A 21,268-nucleotide genomic window follows, 5' to 3' on the forward strand; every position below is an offset into this window, starting at 1 on the left:
ATCTCGTTTCGCACTCCAAGCTTCTCAGAGCAGACTCTGTTGTTTTTCATATTGCTTGATTCAGTGTTCTGAAGTAGTGTCATGTTGTAACCATCTCGTTTCGCACTCCAAGCTTCTCAGAGCAGACTCTGTTGTTTTTCATATTGCTTGATTCCGTGTTCTGAAGTAGTGGCATGTTGTAACCATTTCGCTTCGCAACCCTAGCTTCTCAGAGCAGACTCTGTTGTTTTTCATATTGCTTGATTCCGTGTTCTGAAGTAGTGTCATGTTGTAACCATTTCGCTTCGCAACCCTAGCTTCTCAGAGAAGACTCTGTTGTTTTTCATATTGCTTGATTCAATGTTCTGAAGCAGTGTCATGTTGTAACCATCTCGCTTCGCACTCTAAGCCTCTCAGAGCAGACACTGTTGTATTTCATATTGCTTGATTCAGAGTTCTGAATTAGTATCATGCTGTAACCACCTCAACTTACCTGCTAAACTGCTCAGAGCTGACTCTGTTGTGCTTCAGCTCTTTGATTCTGAGTTGTGCATTGCCCTACGTTTCTGTCCATCTCACTTCTTAAATTTAAATCGCAAAACGCTTTCTGATTCCTGATGAACTTCATTATACATTGTTTTCGCTTGGGCAGAGTTATACCACGGAAAGTAACAACTTGCACTCTACATTTTGTTACTGAGACTCTTGATCTCCATTCCCGACGCCATAATGAAGATATTTTTCTTAGAGAAGACTGGGTAAATCGTCTTCCCTTCAGCACAATGTCGCGAATGTAGAGGCTTAGTTGGACTTCTAGGTGAGTATCCAGTCCACTACAGCCTGTAAGGAATTAAGAAGGTTACTAATGCACTCCTAATGAAACGGGAAGATATAAGAATGCAGGTAGCCACCAGATTCATATTTCCAGAAAGTGTCGAAGGAAGGAAAACCTTCAGACCGGAAAACGAAACAAGTCATGTACCTGCTATTCCCTCACCCAGGTCTAGTCTGTGTAGTCAAGTGCGTTCGGATTGCAGGTAAATTACTTCATAGATTCTTCTCGAATGGAAAAACTGTATTTGCCAATAATTATGTTAGTCCAATTATTCTGTTAGTTTAGTTTTTTCCCTTGGGACTACAGCCCCAGTGGGCCTAGGCCTACCTCCATGAACTTCTCCGTTCACTTCGGTTTCTCTAGATCTTACACATTCGGTAGGACTCCTTGGGCGGGTGATCAGCTCGTCGCAAGGCCTCTACCTGTACACAAACACAGAAAACCGCACACACACAAACTAAACATCCATGCCCTGAGTTGGATTCGAACCCACGATCTCGGTTTCCAAGCGAGCGAAGACAGTACATGCCTTAGACCGCTCGGCTACCGTGACCGGCGTTAGTTTAGTTTACTCTCTGAAATTATTCCTATTCTCACTCTTGAATGACCATATATTCTCTTTTACTTGGAATGTAGGAAATGACCAGTGATCATATTTGGAAGCTTAGAAATGCGTCATTGGTAACGTATGGCTCTCATATTTCAGTTTGAAGTAGGCCCATGTAAACAAGAAACATTCTGATTGGAATGAAATGTCGTGGGATAGTAAGTATGAGTTCAGTCTTCTTATTCCGTCTCCTCCTCCTCATTTACAGGCAATCGTGTCTGTTTAGACTCTCTTCCAAGTTCTTCCTTAGTTTGGGTCTCCTTGTGGCATATTCTGCCTAATGTGTTTTCGTGTCCTTTCATCTCTTATACTGTCAAAATTATTTATTCAATTTTTCTGTGTCCATTTATTTTGTTTTGTACTTGACCATATTTTCGGTCATTTCTTTTCTTTTTTTTTTCATATTATGAACGGACCTATATGAGAACTTACTGATCTCGGGTATCTCTGATGGTGTCTCTTTCCGATCCAACATTCATTTCCATCTAGGAGAGGTGGTGGGGCAAAATCCTTAATGGATTAGAGCTGTTTTCCTGCCATTGTTTTAGTCTCTAGGAGAACGTGTTCTGGGTAACGTAGGGGGTGTAGCAGACAATTTCACGGTATCTGAATAATCATTATACTTCACAGGAGGAAGACTACTGGAAATTTGGTAACAGATGTGGACCGAACCAATTCAATAACAGTCATAAACAGATTTCCACAGTGAAATTCCAAATTTTTAAAGAAGTGACGGTGACTGAATGTTACTTCTGAGACGTGCTCAAGAGAATCCGACCGCTTATAATTGAGGATTAATTTGTGCGAGAAGATGGTAGCCATTTCAAATAAAGTATTTACACCCATAAACTTCAGGAAAGATTTATATCGGACGGTTATAACGGAATAAGATGAAAGGAAAAAGATGAACGACTTGAGTTAATGGAGATATTAAAAGTAGGAACAAGGATATCAGAGTAATGACAATAAACAGAATTCAATAACAAACTTCAAGGAAAGAGATTCTAGCAGCAAGAAGAGAGAGGAAGGAGAACTGGACCCCCTGACTAAAGATAAAGAATATGTCGATATTTATTCATCGAATAGTTTAATTTCGTCATAAAATTAAGAATACCTTTCCAAATCTCATTATTTTGGTATTCAAAGTGGCAACACATACAAGCAACACAGCACTCAGTATTAAATATGTCCCCCTTTCTGTGAAATAATGTGTTGAATTAATGATGAAATTCTATAGTACAGCCCACATTGTTTCTGTGGTTATTTAAAACCGACTAGCTATAGTGCCTCTTTCGTATCTGCAGTTGTGTGTAGGTAAGTGTTTATATTTGTGTTGCAATTTACCATCAAAAGTCTTCAAAGTCAGTGTCACGTGGGTTTAAATCTAGTGGCAATGGTGTTCACTCTAACCTTTCATTATGAACACGAGGAAATATGTTTGTTTCCAAATGTTCCCTTCAAAAATTGAACAAATACCGGATGTAAGATGTATGGCGCCATCTTGCTGGAACGAGGCCCTATCGATATCGACGCTATACTCCGTGAGAAAAACAAAGTAATTCTGCAAAACCTAAAGGTAAACCTCAGAACTCACCAAGTCCTCAACAAACACAAGTCAGAATACGGAAAGTGTACTGTAACCCGTCTACGTGTGACAGCAGTAAGCTCATTGTGTTGAGGAGCCCAGTGGTAGTGAATATGTTTGTTAACATAACCGTCTCAATGATGGCGGGCTTCATCAGAGAGCCAGTAACTTTGAAAATGTCTGTATATTTCTCAAGAAAACCTGGTAACAGGTCGAAAAACACAAAATTGTGTGTATCCCGAACTGAGATAACTTGGAAGTCCGATCAGTATATTCTTCTCATTGTGCTTCAGCTCTGATCCATTTGTTGTGAGGGAGGTCGCAAGATCATTTCAGGACTCACCAGCGATGTCTGTATGGCTTCATCCACATCATCAGGTGTGCTTATGGACGGCCGCTCAGCATGACCCTAATGGCCAGCCTAGCTTTTCGGAGAAGCCTTCCCATGTTTCAAGCAGCTGGCTTAAAAGCCAGCCAGACGATATATTTTGCTTCTCTATATCGACTTTCTATTCTCCTCTAATCTCTTGCTTTTCACTTTATAATTTAACTTTCTGTTTGATTCTTGAGGTAGGGCGAGACTGAGTCCACTTGGTACGCCGACCACTAGAGGGCCTATCCTACCAGCCCCGCATAATGATATATATGAGTATGGAGAGAATTGGCGAAGGGTGACGAAATATTTGGAGAAACTTACCTCATTATTTTTAGTCCACCACAAATCCCATACAAACTGACCTCGATTCGAACACCGGCCACCGAGGTGTGAAGCCGGCGACTAACAGCTTGACACAAGGCACGACGACCCTTCATGTTATAATGCTCACGCCCAACGGAAACTTTCTGCTGGACACATATTGTTCTCTTTCAAGTGGGGCAATTCCAGTGTTATCAACATAAAATAAGAATATGTTACAGGAATCTCCTAAATTTTTAGTTCCGAAATTTATTGCTTGGAAAAATACGAGAAACTGAAATAATTCGATGTGTAGAAGAGAAGAACTGAGGAAGGCAGCAGATATTGATGACGTGCGAAATGTGAGGTAACGAGATCTGGAGTGACAGACACTGGAAATACTGTAAAATGCTCTGTAGATTGTAGAGAACCGAAGTTATATTTGCACTCGAGAATAGAGACAGAATTTGGCAGTTATAGAGGCTTAAGTTTATTGTTAGAAGATATAAAATTTTTGTCATGACTTGTGTACCGAAACCCAAAGTGCTACAATGTTCCAAAACTCATATAATTTATTTGTAGCAAATGTGAGAAGCTCTGACATTCTCACTCCTTCACTACTTGATGGCCGTGGTTCTCACTTTGATGTGCGGCAAATTCTTGGTAGTCATCTCACCTAGGGATAATTCGATATTTGCACTGGAATCTGTCCCGAGGCTACCTCCTTTCTAAAGTTCTTCACACGATGACCACTTCTTCGGATGCCACCAGGACCAGCCACAGATCCTTCTACAGATATGCTGGATGGAGCACATTTGTCCTGTTCCATTAAGAGTCTCGGGAAATGCGGGAATGGGGATGTTGTTTTCCCGTTCTCCTGCATCAACGTGGTCTCACCCTACACCCTCTTCATTTAACTGCTACGTTACAAACACAGTATGACACATTCCCCTAACAATACCTTACTTACTCATGGAGCTGAGCCCTTCTCGAGGAGACGCCAATTCTGCAGCTACTCAAGAATTTCCCAGCATTTTATGGAACCCGAAGGTTCATTGCCGTGTTCACAAGGGCCCTCCACTGGCCCCTATCCTAAGCCAGATCAGTCCAATCCATACCATCCCACCCTATCTCTCTAAGATCTATTTTAATATTGTCCACCTACCTACGTCTTGTTCTTCCAAGTGGTCTCTTTCCTTCTGGCTTTCCCATCAATATCCTATATGCATTCCTCGTCTCACCCATTCGTGCTACATTCCCTGCCCACCTCATCTTTCTTGACTTGATTATTCTAACTATACTTGGAGAAGAGTACATGTTATGGAGCTCTTCATTATGTAATTTTCTCCAACATCCTGTCACTTCATCCCTCTTCGGTCCAAATATTCTCCTCAACACCCTCAGTCTATGTTCCTTCCTTAAGGACAGAGACCAAGTTTCACACCCATACAGAACCACCGGCAAAATTATAGTTTTGTATATTCTAATTTTTATGTTTCCGGACAGCAGACGAGAGAACAAAAGTTTCTGGACTGAATGGTAGCAAGCGTTACCCGAGTTCAACCTCCTCTTAATTTCCTCCTGAATCAGGTTTGATTTGTTATCGTTGTTCCCAAATATCTAAACTGTGTCACATTTTCAAAACATCTGTTTCCTCTCTTTATGTCATGATTTTGCCCTATATTTTGGTGACGGGACAGTAACATATAATTAGTTTTTTCGTGTTTATTTCTAGACCACCCTCCGTACTAGTGTCGACTAAAGTTTGTGGGTTTTTCTTTATGGTCTGTATATTATCACACAGTAGATTCACATCATCAGCGTAGACCAAACTCTATCAGAATACTGTACAATGAAACATTCCCCATAACAATACCATTGCATTAAAAATAAAATCCTGTCACAAACATAGAGCGTATCCAAAATAAAACAATTATACCTCAGAAAGATTTTATTATACACATTTATGGGTTACACCACTACAAAGAGATAATACCAAAGATTTTTCTGAGTATATAACTTTCTCAAAAAATTTCAACATGGGTTCCCTTGTGGCAAGACAAATATCGAGACTATCCAGTACGCTTGGTGTTACCATAGCCACAGCGTCCCTTATGCGGGCTTTCAGGTGTTGAAGTATTACCGTCCCTTACCTCCTTCCCTTCTTCTTCTTCCTGAAGTCACCTTTTTAACAGTCCTTCTCTCACCTTACCGTTTGTTAAACTCAATTATTATCTTCTCTCTCCCTCACACGTTGGTCGCACTTGCAGGTACTTCTTTCTTGTACTAAATTTTATCTCAGGGTTATTTAATTGATAAGGAGGCGAGGTTTGTTGATTCGGTAGAGCTGAAGGTCTCTTTATCTCAGAGCCTTGAACGGGCCACAACTCTGAGAAGCAATAAATGAACACAAACTACAAAGCACATATCAAGTTTAGACGAATTATATTATTGAACACTTGTTTAGCCACTTCTTAACACAACTTCAAATCAGTAACTTTTATGTATTGTTTCTACGGGATCCTGTGTGTGACTTTTCACGTCTAGTTCTTACGAGTTCCGGGTGCGTGATTTTTTACGTCTAGTCCTAACGAGTCCCGGTGTGTGATTGACTTCGACAACTGATTTCTACTCGGACCTTCAAGTCCTTGTTTCCTCAGCGTCTCTGCCCTGTTACACCCTTAAATTTTAACGATTGGTTATATTTGAAAAATAAGAGTATCTTAATTAGATATTCCTCCACTCCGTTTAAAGCTTACAAGGGTTTAAGCGTTTTTGACTCCAACGTATTTCTGTCAGAATTTGACAAATGCTTAAGCGTCGCTTGGGCCCTAAAATCTTCACCCTTTTTAAGTTATGGCATGCACAAACTGCCAAGTATTGAATTCACAAAGAATTCTTTAGCCATTCTTTAACGTAACTTTCCTCTAATAAACCTTTGACGGGTTACTTCCTGTTTCTTGGTGTAAGCGTGGGAAGACGCTTGCCCTTGCATACAAGAATTGACCTATATCTCACTACCCTTGTTCATTGCATTTCATTTTGAACAATTAAGCTTTCAAATTAATAAAGTTGATTACATTCAAATAAGTTGCGTAGCAGTGGGACGGTTACAGAAGGTCGTTGATCGTAACCTGGTAGACAAGAAAAAATTTAGTGGGGTTAAATCTGGCGGCCTAGGAGTCCAAGCAATTGATCCACTTCTGCCCATCCACCTCCCAGCCATCTCTCTGTCCAAGTGATTCCTAACATGGTGGCAGAAATGTGGCGGCGCATGCGCGTAAGCCTGGCAAGGGGGGGGGACTTAACAGGGTTTTCCTTTCCGATGACATAAACCGGATACGTTTATGATAATAACTTTCCGAGATATTTTTTTTATTTTGGATATCTTTCGGCCTTCAAAGATTCACCCTCATTGTCACTTTAGAAGAGTGTGTTTAGATTATGATCATACTAACAGTCTGACAATCAAACAGAATCATATATATCTATCTATCGCTCTCTCAGCACCACACTGATTCAAGCCAGGATGTATAGTCTTCATTGTTAACATAGGTCATAAGAAGAAATTTCACTGAGTCATAGGGCATTTGGCAGATTCTACAGATAACAGTGGATAACAGAGGATAACAGTGGGGGAACGTTACACAACAATGGTTGTAGTTTCAACCGCCGAGGTGCGCGCAGGAGAATGTAAACGGGAGCATTAATTACGTGCATTTATTAGTGCCTATTATTCACTTCGACCATCCGCTTCGTCTACTACTTCGCCGAACTGGGATACTTCAGTCGTGCGGTGCAAATCAGTCTTGTACGTTACACGAACCTTTCGTCAGAAAGGAATCCAAATTTCTGTCGTCTCGACCATGTTGATCTGCTCTACATCTTTTGTGGAGTGAAAAAATCAAGTTACAATCAAAAAAATATGTTGACCTTGATATTGTCGCATGTAGGGTGGTACACATGACGAAATTACGGGCTCCAGTTCGGACGACTGCATTTATTAACACTTTGTTAGAGACTGTCTTAATTACACTTACATACTGTATACATACTATACTTACATATATCGCTGTATTACATACATTTCATAATTCACTGCTACACAGACACACACACACACACACACGCGCTCTCTCTCTCTCTCGTTTTCTCCTGGTAATGCAATTGAAACACAGGAACTAGCGCTTCAAATCACTCCAGATATTACTCGTAATTAAGACGTTCGTTCACAAGGCGAAATTTCAGTGGCTATCTTCCACCAAGAATTGAACTGAACTGAACTGCCAGTGTTATTCTCGTCATATAGCCTCCGTGAGGAACATGCAAAGAAAACCCAGTTCATCTATTGTTGTAACGCTTTCGCCGAACCATTACATAACAACAGTAGCGGCGCGGATTCCGTAGAAAGCCAGTAACGTGATAGCCATCCCTCCAGCCCATTGGCGCGCTGACCGTTCTTCCCCTTTCGCATGCCAGGCAGTGTCTCCTCTTTCTTCTGTTTGAACCTCAGATCACGCCCGCGAAGAAGATGTTTTCATGCTCGTAGGCTATGCATGACCTGAAGCTAGGAACCATTAATATCGAGAATTTATGCCCGCGACTTTCTGCTTATAAGTAGGGCCTTCACAAGTTCATAATATCTGTATTTTTGTAAATAATATAGAATGAAATGAATAACAGTTGTAACATAACTTCATTAGAGACCCGATAGAGCAGTCGGTATAGTGACTGGCTATGAGTTGGACGACAAAGGGGCCGGAGTTCGAGTCCCGGCTGCGTCAAGAATTTTCACTTCTCCATGCAGTCCACACTGCTTCTGGAACCCTTCTATCTAATAGGTACAGGGGCTCTTTGCCCAGGGTAAAGCGGCCGGATCGCGAAGTTGACCAGCTCCAACTAGTGCTCAGGTCAATAAAATGTGGATCTTTACATCCACTCCCCCATACGTCTTCATGGCTCAGTGCTTAATTAGTTAAGCACAGGAACAAGTTTCTTTTAATATAACTTCATTATTATAAGAGTGTTTCTAAAGCAATGAAGCTGCTAACATCCATATACAGAAGTGACACATGATTTGTGAGAAAGAATCCTGGGACAAGGACGTAAATAGCAGATCGAAAGGTTTTGTTGGAAAAGTCGAATATTTACTCACAGGTCGTAAACGAAACAAAGAGGTCAGGGACAAATTAAATCAAGGTATCAAGGTACAAAATGGGCGCCTGCACAGTACTAAATTCTTAGTCTGAATATAAAAGCACAAATAAAATTTGTAAAGATATCTAAACAGACATGGAAACACAGGCCTCAAGAAGACCTGGATGAGATTTTCAGGCCAAATTCAGGAGCCGGAACATAGTAGGGCGAAGAGTGTGATGTCGTTTATACGCCTCCCTCGTAGCGAATGAGTAAATTATGCTACTTATTCCTTAAATGGAGTGCGTTGAATAAACATCTGTACTATATTCAGTAGCTCAGTCTATTTTTATTCGAATACTTAGTCTGAAGTGTGGTTCGATCCCAGGTCTGGTCAAGTCGTATTTGTGGTGGACAAAGTGGCGATGGGGCAGGTTTTCTCCGAGTACTTCTCTTTCTCCTGCCAATCTTCATTCCACCAATTGCTCCACAATCACCCTCACCTATAATCTGGGGCTGGTAGAATAGGCCAGAAATGGCCGCAGTACAAGGGACTTCGGCCCACCCCAATGGTAATAAAATAAATAGCCTGAAATGTTGTGTTATGACTGTTATTATATGCAGATGTTATGTTGCACAGAGCGAGCCCATAGTCTCCGTGTGCCTTTTGTAGATTATGAGCACATTCAGAGAGTCCATCTACATTAATACAAGTACATTTCTCATACTTTCTTCACTTAAAACAAATTCTGGAAATGCCCCCCCACACGTGTCTGTAGGCGCGTGTCTTGTTTGCAAACACATACGACAGTTCACTCAGATGATATCCCGGCGGCTCAGTTTCAGCCACCTCTCAGTCTAGTTCTTCTCTTGAGAATATTTCTACCCTAAAATTTGAGGCGATATGGTCCTCAGAAACGTCGGTTCACACCAGATCTACACGGCGCCACATCCCAGAAGACGACATTCTTCATAGTCACGGCTGTGAAAATCTCAAATATTACCTACCTAGATATGATGCAAGTTCATGGAGGTAGCCTTAGGCCCACTGGGGCTGTAGTGCCAAGGAAAAAAATATGATACACAGATTCTGAAATAAAATAATGGCCCCTTGTGGATAATATTCCCGTATATTATGTTAATTGTAATTATATCGTAATTATATTTCAGTTTTATAAAGACCAGAGACGTTGCTAACACACTTCTCCTGAAAGCAACTTCCGGAAATAATTAAAGTAATTTTCCCAAAATTGTGTATATGCTCTTCATTCCTGTGGACTTGTGGCCTTTTAGAATGTTTCATTACAGATCCTATTGATTTTGCTGAAGTACGTCTTCATAAACGTGTCCTATGCATTTTGCTGTTAGCTTCCCAAATCTTACTTTTATATACAGAATCATGGTCGCTATGATTTGTAAGGACGCTTTCAGTGTCGAGACTATGCAGCGTCACGTGACCGCATGATTTTGGAGCAGTTGGTGGAATGGGTAAGTGTATTTGCAGGGAATCTCGTAGTACTCGGAGAAAATTTGGCCTAGTGTCATTTTGGCCACCACGAAGTCAAAATCACATGACCTGGGCTCGACCCCTGGCCGCCGCAGTGAGAAGCTGCTAACTCTCCGTCTAGGTATTGCATATCCTTCCAATTCTGTCTCACAATTTTCTCCAGATGTACAAAGCAAATCAACTGTTGACACTTAAATGCACTTGATCATAGAGACCGGGCTGCCGTGCAGGAGCGTCGCAAGATGGTGGCTGTTGTGAGCGTGTTCGCCGCCTCCATCTTCCTTACTGCTGTTCTGCTCATTGTCATCACCCTGCATATGTCACAGACTTTACACCCGAAAGGTAAGTTGAACCCAGTATAGTAATAGCACTGCCCTGCTACTGGTTCTGCCCAGGTAAATGTGCAGGCCCACGTAAACATGCAGTTATAACCGGAACTTAGTGTAGGTTTCCTTCAGCCCTGAGATCTTTTAAATTTTTGTTATAAGTTGCTATTAATTCCTGTAAACCTCTCTGCTTTTAAACAAATGTCGAATATCGAAATCCTGTTGCACTTCATAAAATGTAATGTATGGAGACTCGCAGTCTACTGGACAACGGGTTTGCAACTCTTCCAGCATTATACTATAAGACTGTTGCCCAATAGGAGAAGACTCACGATCCACATGTTGAAAGTCACAGAAAGTTAAGGAACGCTACCCTCAAGGGTCTGGAACAAGAAGATAGCATACTGAAAATTGTTCTCCTTTAATTACATAAAACTGTCGCAAAACGAGAAGAATGCTAAGACGCGAGTAGATTTAAGACGTAGGCTCTGATTCTTTAGTGCAAGTTCATTCGGTCTTCCGGAATAGATTTGTAGCCCGAAAATAAAGTAGGCTCTAGATAGCGGTCTGACAACACTGTCTGTGTGGTTTTGTTACGCCCTCATCATAACCACCATCTCACGAATGCATCACAAATCTGGCGAAAGATTTATAGAAAGAAATCACAGCCATTCGATAAGAAGTATGTTGTTCTCAGATAATAACACATATATGCTGTCAGCATTATGCCATCACTAAGCTCAGAACACTTTCAGCTTCTGCTTAACAGGCCTCATCTATTTTCATTAATTTCCTGGTATCCTAAATAATTTTAGTATTTGTATGTTTCGAAAATTTCTGTCAATTTTGTCAATCAATTTAGTCTACGGAAGTTATAAGTTTTATGAGGATATTTATCTGCTCAAGACTTTTCTCCTCCAACAAATGGGACAGTGACCTGGGCAGCTTTCAGGCTCCAGTAAGGTAACAGTAAATTTATGAGATGTCCTGTCTTATTCATCAGTAGTATGTTGCTCGTGTCATCGTCAATTTGAATCAGCTGGGCAGTAGGTCAGAGAGTGTTCTGTTACGTCATTCTGGCAACCAGGTTCTGTACGAAATGCATATTTGTAATTTTATATTCATGACATTGATATTAATTTTGACGAAAAATAAGTGTTCTATGGGCTTCTCACACATCTTGTTGCTCTATAATATCACAAGCCACACAAACAGAACCTAAACATCGGAAAATGTTATGTATATTCCTAACTCACTCTTTGAGAAGCCGCCAATTGTTCAGTTACTCAAGAATTTCCTAGCATTTTCTTGAACACGAAAGTTTATTGCCGTGTTCACAAGAGCCCTCCAATGATCCCTATCCTGAGTCAGATCAATCCAATCCATGTCAATCCCATTATATCTCTCTAAGATCCATTTTAATATTTTCACCCAAATGCGTCTTGGTTTTCCTTCTCGCTTTCTCACCAGTATTCTATATGCATTCTTCTCTCCCATTCGTGCTACATGCCCTGCCCGCCTCATAATCCTTGACTTGATGATTCTAATTATACTTGGAGAAGAATACAAGTTATGAAGCTCCTCATTATGCAGTTTTCTCCAACCTCCTGTCACTTCATTTCTCTTCGATCCAATTATTCTCATCACCCTGTTTTCAAATACCCTCAGTCTATATTCCTACATTAATGACAGACACCAAGTTTCACACCTGTACAGAACCACAGACAAAATTATAGTTTCGTATATTCTAATTTTTATGCTTTTGATAGCAGACGAGAAGACTAAAGGTTCTGGATTGAATGGTAGCAAGCATTAACCGAGTTCAATCTCCTCTTATTTTCCTCCTGAATCAGGTTTTGATTTGTTATCGTCGTTCCCAAATATCTGAATTGTGCCACATTTTCAAAACTTCTGTTACCTATTTTATGTCATGATTTTGTCCTGCATTTTGGCGACGAGATAGCAACATATTGTGACATGTTGACCCCTACCTCCCCAGCGGAACGTAGCGGTAAAGTAGCGCTCGCGTAATAGGCGAATCGTCACCCGCCACTCTCCCGCGGTGACGTCACGAGCGGAGCCGAAGTGAGCCGAGCGGAGCCGAAGATAGCCGAGCTCCCATAACGCGCCACGCGCGGTGACGCCACGGTAACGCGGAACCGCTTCCCACTGTGACGTGGCCCGCAACAGGCACCACTGCGGATATATAAGGGAACCGCACAGCAGCTACCAGTCAGTTGTACTGTGACAGCCACCGAGTTGGAATGTGGGCAGTCGCCGAGTTGTAATCTGGCCATCGCCGAGTCGAGTTGTACTGTGACAGCCACCGAGTTGTAAAGTAACAGTCGCCGAGGAGAGTTATAAAGTGACAGTCGCCGAGTGTGTTATCAACAGTTCTCCAGTCAGCCGACTACAAGTTGGAGTATAGCAGCCGTCGCGGAAAGAAGAACCGGACGTGTGTGTGATTGTGTAATTGGGAGTGTGTGATACAGTGATACATAGCTCCCCTACTGTAAACGTGTAGACTACTGAAGACAGAGTGAGCTGATTTGCGCATAGGGTTATAAAGTGTGAAACCCCGCAACAGTGTTAACAGATTAATGCGATTAGGGTTATAAAGTGTGAAACCCCGCAACTGTGTGATAATTAATTGTAGCCGATAGTTGTAGATTGTTCAATAAACCAATTAACGATCTCTACGGCGTATTCAGTAACGCAAGACACGTTACAATATATTTAGTTTTCTCTGTTGTTATTTTTTATATATGAACTGCCCCTGTGGTCTAGTGGTCTAGTGATCAGAGTTCCTGGCTATCGATGCAGAAGTCCTAGTTACGATTTCCGGCGCTACCAGATTTTCTGAGAAGTAGCGGATCTGGAACAGAGTCCACTCAGCCTCGTGAAGATAATTGAGGAACTACTTGATTGGAAAATTAGCAGCTTCGGTCTAGAAAACCGAAATTAACGGCCATGGGCATTCGTTGCACTGACCACGTGACATCCTGTATCCGCTACAGTTGGCACTAACTTCGCCGACAAGCGGTGGTCGCTCGGTCGATATAGTTCGCTTGCGAAATTAAGGCAAAGAGATAGTTTTTTTAGTATAGTGATTTCTTTATTGTATCTATATCATCACCCAGTAGATTCACATCATCAGCACAAACCAACTGACGATATGTCCCGTTTATTTCAGTCCCACCTTGTTTTCCTGGGCTTCCTTAATGGCATATTCTAAAGCAAAATTGAAAAAGAGTGGCGATAAAGCATTTCCTTGCTTTATATAGGAGGAAAATTATCAGGCAAATATTTATCTATATTAAATTTTTATTGTAAGATTTGAGGTTTTCACGGCGGTGACTATGAAGAAAGCAGTCTTCTTTTTTGGCACCGTGTATATGTGGTGTTAACCGACGTTTCGGAGGAACGTATCGCCTCCATCTTCAGGGTAGAAGAAAAAATATATAAGAAATCTGCAAGCGAAGAGACCGTGAGAACCGGTAAAAGCAGACTGGCGTTGGAAATATACACAGCTATGTTTGAGCAGAGAAGGAAGGGGGGAAGGTCAAGTATTCAAGTGAAACAGTAGTATGGGGGGGGGGNGAGGATGGAGGTATTCTGAAGCTGAATGCGGTGTCCCAGATCGATGCTGTGTTCAGCTACGGCCGACTTGTCCGGTTGTTCGAGACGGATGTGCCGCTGATGCTCCTTCAACCTCATGTCCACGGAGCGGCCTGTCTGGCCAATACAGACATTCCCGCACTCGCATGGGATACTGTCTACACCCGGTGTCCTTAGGCCCAAGCTGTCTTTAACCGGCCGGAGGGAATTGGATAATTTGTATGGAGGCAGACCCACTGCTTTGACGTTGTGTCGGGACAGCACTCTGCTGATACGGTTGAATATGGTCCCGACATAGGGAACGAAGGCAATTGAGCCCGGTTTGTCTTCAGGCCGGCTGATGTCGGGCCGACGGTTCAGAACTCTGTGGATCTGCCGGTTGTTGTATCTGTTCTGCCTGAATACATCCCCCAGGAACACCAATTCCGCATGTAGGCTGTCTTGATCACAAAGAGCTCTAGCCCTGTGCACCAATGTGGAAAGTGCAGCTTGCTTGTTGGAAGGGTGGTGGTGGGACGCAGCGTTAAGGTATAGGTTTATATGGGTGGATTTGCGGTACACTCTATGGCCCAGGGAACCGTCGGTTCTCCTGTAAATATCTATTTCGAGGAAGGGGAGGTGGCCTTCAGTTTCAGCTTCCATTGTGAACTGGATGCGCTGCTGGATACTATTTAGGTGGTTCAGGGAGTCCTTGAGCTTGTCGGGACCGTGTGGCCAGATGACGAAGGTGTCGTCCACGTAGCGAAACCAGCAGCGGGGCTTGTGTAGGACCAAGTCAAGTGCCCTCATCTCGAAGTCCTCCATACAGAGGTTAGAGATGACCGGAGAGAGTGGCGAGCCCATCGCCACGCCATCGGTTTGTTCATAGAACTGGCCATTGAAGCTGAAATATGAAGTGGTCAGGAAATGGCGGAAGAGTCTCAAGATGTCTTCTTCGAAATGTCCTCCTAGTGGATCCATCGTATCCTTTATAGGTACCCTGGTGGAGAGTGACACCACATCGAAACTGACCATTATGTCGTGGGGATCAACATGGAGAGAGTCCAATGTGTGGACAAATTCCATGGAGTTACTTACGTGGTGTGGACAGTTGTCAGTGTATGTGCTCAGTAGGCCAGCCAAGTGTTTGGCCAGGCGATAGGTGCGAGAGCCAATGGTGCTCACAATAGGCCTTAGTGGAACGTCAGGCTTGTGGATTTTCGGCAAGCCGTAGAGTCTAGGTGGCCTGGAACTTTGAGGTCGTAGCTGTTGGCAGACCTCCTCAGCAATCGGGGACTTTTCCAGGAGATGGACACTCTTCCCCTCTATGGCATCAGTAGGATCCTTCAACTTCCTGTAGGCCTTATCTTCCAAGAGAGCGACGATCTTTCGGTTGTAGTCGGACGTATCCAGTACCACGGCCGCATTACCCTTGTCAGCCGGAAGAACGGTGAGCCCCTCATTGGCTTTTAAGCACCGAAGGGCTCTTCTCTCAGCACCGGTCAGGTTGTCCTTGGGTTTGCGGGAGTTTTTCGGAATCCTGACCGTCTCCTGTCGGATCTCCTCCGCAGTCTCTACAGGCAGGGCCACTATCACCTTCTCCAACCCGCACAGGATATCCTTGACGGGAACGGACTTCGGAGCCACAACAAAGTTGAGGCCCTTGCTCAGGGCCGAGAAAGCCGCTTCATCCAATGTGTAATGAAGTTTGTAATGAAGTAATGAGAGTAGACTTTTCTCGCTGATGTCGTTGCCGCCGGTGAAGAGGTGGTGAAGTCACCGGAGAGAAATCTCTCGTAGAATTTTAGGATACTTTTATCGGGTACGCAAAAGATCTAAGTCTTTTGGTTGCAGAATATAAGAATGTTATTTAATATGGTGTTCTGAATACACACTGATGTTAAGTAATTACAATTGCAATACAACACCAACTTCCAGCAGAAGATAGGGAAGTTTACAGAGTAAAAGCTCGGACCGCAAACCGGCAGAGCTTCGCCGTCTGAAGAGTGATCAAAGGTATGATACTTGGAGCTACAATACTCATGTATTTATAGGACCAATCTGGGCGTTGGCTTGGACGAAGTCCACTCATTGCGTCTACCAAACATCTGTGCGCGTGGACGTGAGTCAGCGCCTCTTCCCAGTTTAGACCTACAACACACACTTGTCACGACATGTTACAAATCCTACTTCCAGACTTTGATATGGTCGCCTTTGTCAATTTAATTGGCTATGGCGACTGTTTACTCCCTCGCATCGACATCAGGGTCATGATGTCATCTGTCCCCTGCGGGTGACTAAGATAAGAGCTTTTATTAGTAACATGTCTAGACTGGTTCCATACATGATTCTTACATTTATTTTATTATACAAAATGTTGCGTTTGATTGAACTTTAGAGGGGTTCTTTCAATTCTAGTGATTATAGTGGTGACTAATAACAGGTGTTACTGTATCCATTCAGTAACCCTATAGTTTTGCTACTTAGTCATACTTTTCATTGCAATATTTCTTTCGTGACATATATCAATAATTGAATATAGTACATTCGTTACATACACTTGATTACACTCAGTACACCTTTGTACTCCATCATATACCTTCTTTATGCTCCTTCATTACAAATGGCACATCACTCAGGTTGACCACTGTCTTCTTGCTGTCAGTTGGGCCGGATGGGTGCTGGGCCTCATGCAAACGTTGAAACTTCTTGCAGTGCCTGGCTCTTACGTCATCAGCAATGCGTAAAGCCTTCTCACTAGTGATGCGGTCGATCAGGTCCCAGTCATCGGCAGACAAGTCCTGGGTCAAGCGCAGGTGTAATTTAAACAGTTCTCTGGATACAACGTCCAGCTCCCGCCTGGTGTGGTGGTTGCGTTCACGGAGCAAACAGAAGCTCGTGCGTCTATAGATTCTGTCGGCAGCGTCAGAATTTATATGGTGTTTGAACTGTTGTATCCCGAAGTTCCTCGCTGGATGTCCGGCGCTGGCGTATCGTGGATGTTACCAGCGCACAAGTCAGGTCTAGGTCTGGTGCTCCCTAGGCTGGGCGCGCGTGGAAATCGCTGGGTATGCGGGTTGACAGAGGAAGATCGTTTGATCCGACAAGAGTGGTGTAATCAGCAAATTGAGTTTATTAACCAATTTCTGTAGATTACACATGTACGCTACACCTGAGGACTGATAGCTAGGGTTCCAGGGAGGGAAGGCTGTCTTGGCTCTACCTAGCCGCTATCTCGGTCAACGACTAGTCTCTCGCTCCGTCTGCATCAGACTGTGTTTTCATTCTTTGTTTTAATAACACCACCAGTCATAAGGAATATTTCAGAGCAGGGCTCTGTTAGTTTGCTTGCTTATATCTCGCCTCTTTTTTGTGTGGGCTACGCTCCCTGGACCCTATTTTGTACGTGATCTTTTAGCAGCCGCACAGCTGCCTAAGACGGAGGTCACGCATCTGACCCCCTTGGTTATCTCGACTGCATGCTTGCTTCCTCATGTGTCGCTACCATTTCTGTTACATTTCTATTAAGAGTAAATGCAAATGAAATAACATAGCGTATACAACACCTTTACCAAATGAAATAGTTCTTATACAATAATAACGCATATACAACAGAACTGAAGGAAACGAGGGATGGTGTTTTGGTCTCTGCAACTAAGAAGGAAGGGAAGAGTACAGAGTAGTTTAGTCTTCTTGGTTCGTAGCGTCTCCAGTAGTCGAATGTGTCGTTGAGTAGCCTCCCCATAGAGGAACACTATGTAAGATTTGAGGGTTTCACGGCGGTGACTATGAAGAAAGCAATCTTGTGGGATTTGGCACCGTGTATATGTGGTGTTAACCGACGTTTCGGAGGAACGTATCGCCTCCATTATACACAGTGCCAAATCCCAGAAGACTGCTTTCTTCAACTTTTTTTATTGCTAGTGGGGTGTGACTAAGTCCCTTGTACTGCGGCCACTTCTGGCCTATTGTACCATATGTGGACTTTATTATATGTTTCGTTTAGACACATTTTAATCAGCCTAACTAGTTTCATGAGTACACCAGACTCTATCATAATATTGTACAATATAGGGTGTTCATCAAAACTCACACATTTTATCAGATCTTAGAACAGAAAGTATGAATGGTAGGAAAATGAAGCTATAGCAAATAAAAGAATAACTAAAAAAAATTCATTTGGCACGCTAATAAACTTCTACATGTGCACCATTTGTAGCACGAACAGTATCCAATCTGTATTCAGTTTCTTGCCACGTTTTTTCCAACATGTCCATTGGTACACTAGCAATCGTTCCATAGATATGGGCTCTTAAATGTGGGAGGTCATTCACTGGAGGCACGAACACACGGTCCTTCACGTAACCCCAGAGGAAGAAATCGAGCGGAGTGAGGTCCGGTGAACGTGGTGGCCACGGAATTGGTCCCCCTCGACCAATCCAGCGATCTTGGAAGGTGGGTTTAAGGGACCTCCGAACATCCAGACCCCAATATGGGGGGGGTCCATCTTGTTGGAAGATTATGTTAGGTTGCAGTTCGGCTACCTGGGGATACAGGAATTGTTCTAACATGTCAAGGTATACGCGGCCAGATACAGGAACATGTAAATACAATTCTTTGAGTTTATCTTTCACCTAGTGTTATTTATAATCCATAATTTATCACAATTTGTTCGCAATGATTGATTAAAATGTGGGAGGTTTGAACGGAACACACTGTACTTCCCTCCTAACTGAATCATAGGCTTTCTTGAAGTCTATGAATAGCTGATGTACTGTCTCATCGTACTCCCATTTGTTCTCCAATATCTGACGAATGCAAAAGATCTGATCTGTAGTTGATCTGTTATGTCGAAACCCACACTGATAATTCCCAATAATTTCATCTATGTATGGACTTAACTCTGATAGAAAAATATTGGATAAAATTCTGCATGAAGTTGATAGCAGTGATATCCCCCGATGATTACTACATTCAGTCTTATCACCCTTCTTGCGAACTGGTACAATAACAGACTCTTCCACTGATCGGGCAATGTTTCCTTATGCCAAATAGAAGTAATTAGCTTATGGATCTTAGAACCTAATATTTCGCCTCCTGCTTGAATAAGTTCTGCCGGAATTTGATCACTACCTGGCGATTTATACCTTTTCAATTTTGCAATAGCACTTTCAACCTCAAAAGGGCTCGGATCAGGTACTAACGGCTCAGCTGTATGGATTTCTATCTGCCTTATATCATTGTCCCCATATACATTAAATGACTGAGAGAAGTAGTTCCTCCACCTTTTCAAAATGTTGTGGGAATCTGCAAGCAGATCACCATTCTCATCCTCCAATAACTTACTTCTAGGTTGGTAATTCCCCTTAAAGTCATTCATTCCTCTATAAAGGTCTGTATTGTACATGTGCGGTTGTTGCTTGTGGTGGCGATCCGTAAGTGGTCAATAGATCCGATATCCAATCCGAAACACAGTCGAGAGACACTCTAACACGTGACCTGTATTTTAAAAATATCTGCTTGTGGGAAACATTTAAAGAAATATTTCTGATTCACTAGTACGACATTTGCAAAACGATTTACAATATAAAATCTGTTAGGATTATCTTCAGTAAATTAACATAAGGACAGGTATATGAGGGAAACAAAAATGTACATTTGGTAAACCGATTTACTTCAGTGGAGTACATACAGGGTGTTTCACGACTTTAGAGCATTACTGCAGGGGGTGATTTCCTAGGTCTTTGTGATCAAGAGAGTGCATATAAACATGTGTCCGATTTTGGACGGTTACGCAGTTATGACCGTTTTAAACTCAGAATAGAAGGTAACGATTACTGACAATAAACGGAACAACATAATAAACCAGCATAATACATGATACATTTGAAGTATGAATGTAAAGTTAACTTCGTGAAATTACCTTTAATTTGAATTTATTGGTGCTTAAAGCTGATTTTCGAAAATGCCACCGCCGGCCGCAACACAGGCTGCCGCTCGGTTGTGAACCGCGGCGGACATACCAACACACCACGCCTTAGGTATCTCTCAAGTGTCGAAATAACGAGAACTCTCTGTCTGTAGCTGGCTAAAAATAGCGACCTGCCAGCTGACTGACGCGGTTCATACGAGGGCGTGTACGGGAATGAAAAAACGGTCATAACTCCGTAACCGTCCAAAATCGGACACACGTTTATCTGAAAGTTTTTGATCACAAAAACCTAGGAAATCACCTCCTGCAGTTAAACCCTAAAGTCGTGAAACACTCTGTATATAACAACTTCAAAATCCTGCCATGCTCATTGTGATCAAACACAAGTGATACCAAAGTGATTATGTCATATGCAGGGCCTATAACTTAAAAGAGTAATTGATATTACGAATCCCATATGGAGGAGGGGTCAAGTGCCTCCACCGTAACCCTGCAAGTTATGAAAGGTGACGGAAAGGGAACCCACTGCCTGGGGGTATAACTGGGACACCATGTTCCTGAGTAATATAAATACTGAGAACTGATCTCCATGTTTAGTGAGTCTCGAACCTGAGACAGTAAAATGTGGTCATGAGCCATGACCGTGAGTCTCAAGGCCAAGACGAACTGACTGTTGGTAAACCGCCCGTCGTAAAGTGATTCTTACTCTGAACCGAGCCAGTTCTTTATGGGAGTCTGTGAAGGAAAGAGACAGTTTGGAGGCCACCGTTCAGAGAGGACATGAACCCGGAAGCAAAGGACTAGCTTCAGTTAGATGCAGTTACCAGGCAGTTACTAGTGAAAACACTGCGGGTCGCAAAATATTTGTTGAAGTGTGGAAATCAGTGAGAGCGCTGTAATTAAGTGTTATTGTGGAAAAATGATCAATAAGTCCAATCTCCAATCAAAAACCTAGTCCAGAGTCACCCCTTCACGTGACAATATACATTAATCACCCTATCATCGACGCTATACGTATATCCTCGAGAGCGTCTTTATAAAACAAACTTAAAAGACAAGTATAGTAACAGTAAAGCGCGATAGTATAA

The 21,268-nt window shown here is 42.5% G+C and overlaps 1 protein-coding gene across 1 annotated transcript in view; it reads left to right on the forward strand.

The window, feature by feature from the left end:
• LOC111872201 overlaps window positions 1–21,268 on the forward strand; it is a 197,699-nt gene that overhangs the window by 23,467 nt on the left and 152,964 nt on the right. The window contains exon 5 of the mRNA XM_033754588.1: window positions 10,537–10,667. Coding sequence (XP_033610479.1) covers window positions 10,537–10,667 — 131 coding nt within the window. The remainder of the gene's footprint in view (window positions 1–10,536; window positions 10,668–21,268) is intronic.

This window comes from Cryptotermes secundus, unplaced genomic scaffold (genome assembly GCF_002891405.2).
Source record: "Cryptotermes secundus unplaced genomic scaffold, Csec_1.0 scaffold647, whole genome shotgun sequence".
In the NCBI taxonomy this organism is placed as follows: domain Eukaryota; kingdom Metazoa; phylum Arthropoda; class Insecta; order Blattodea; family Kalotermitidae; genus Cryptotermes; species Cryptotermes secundus.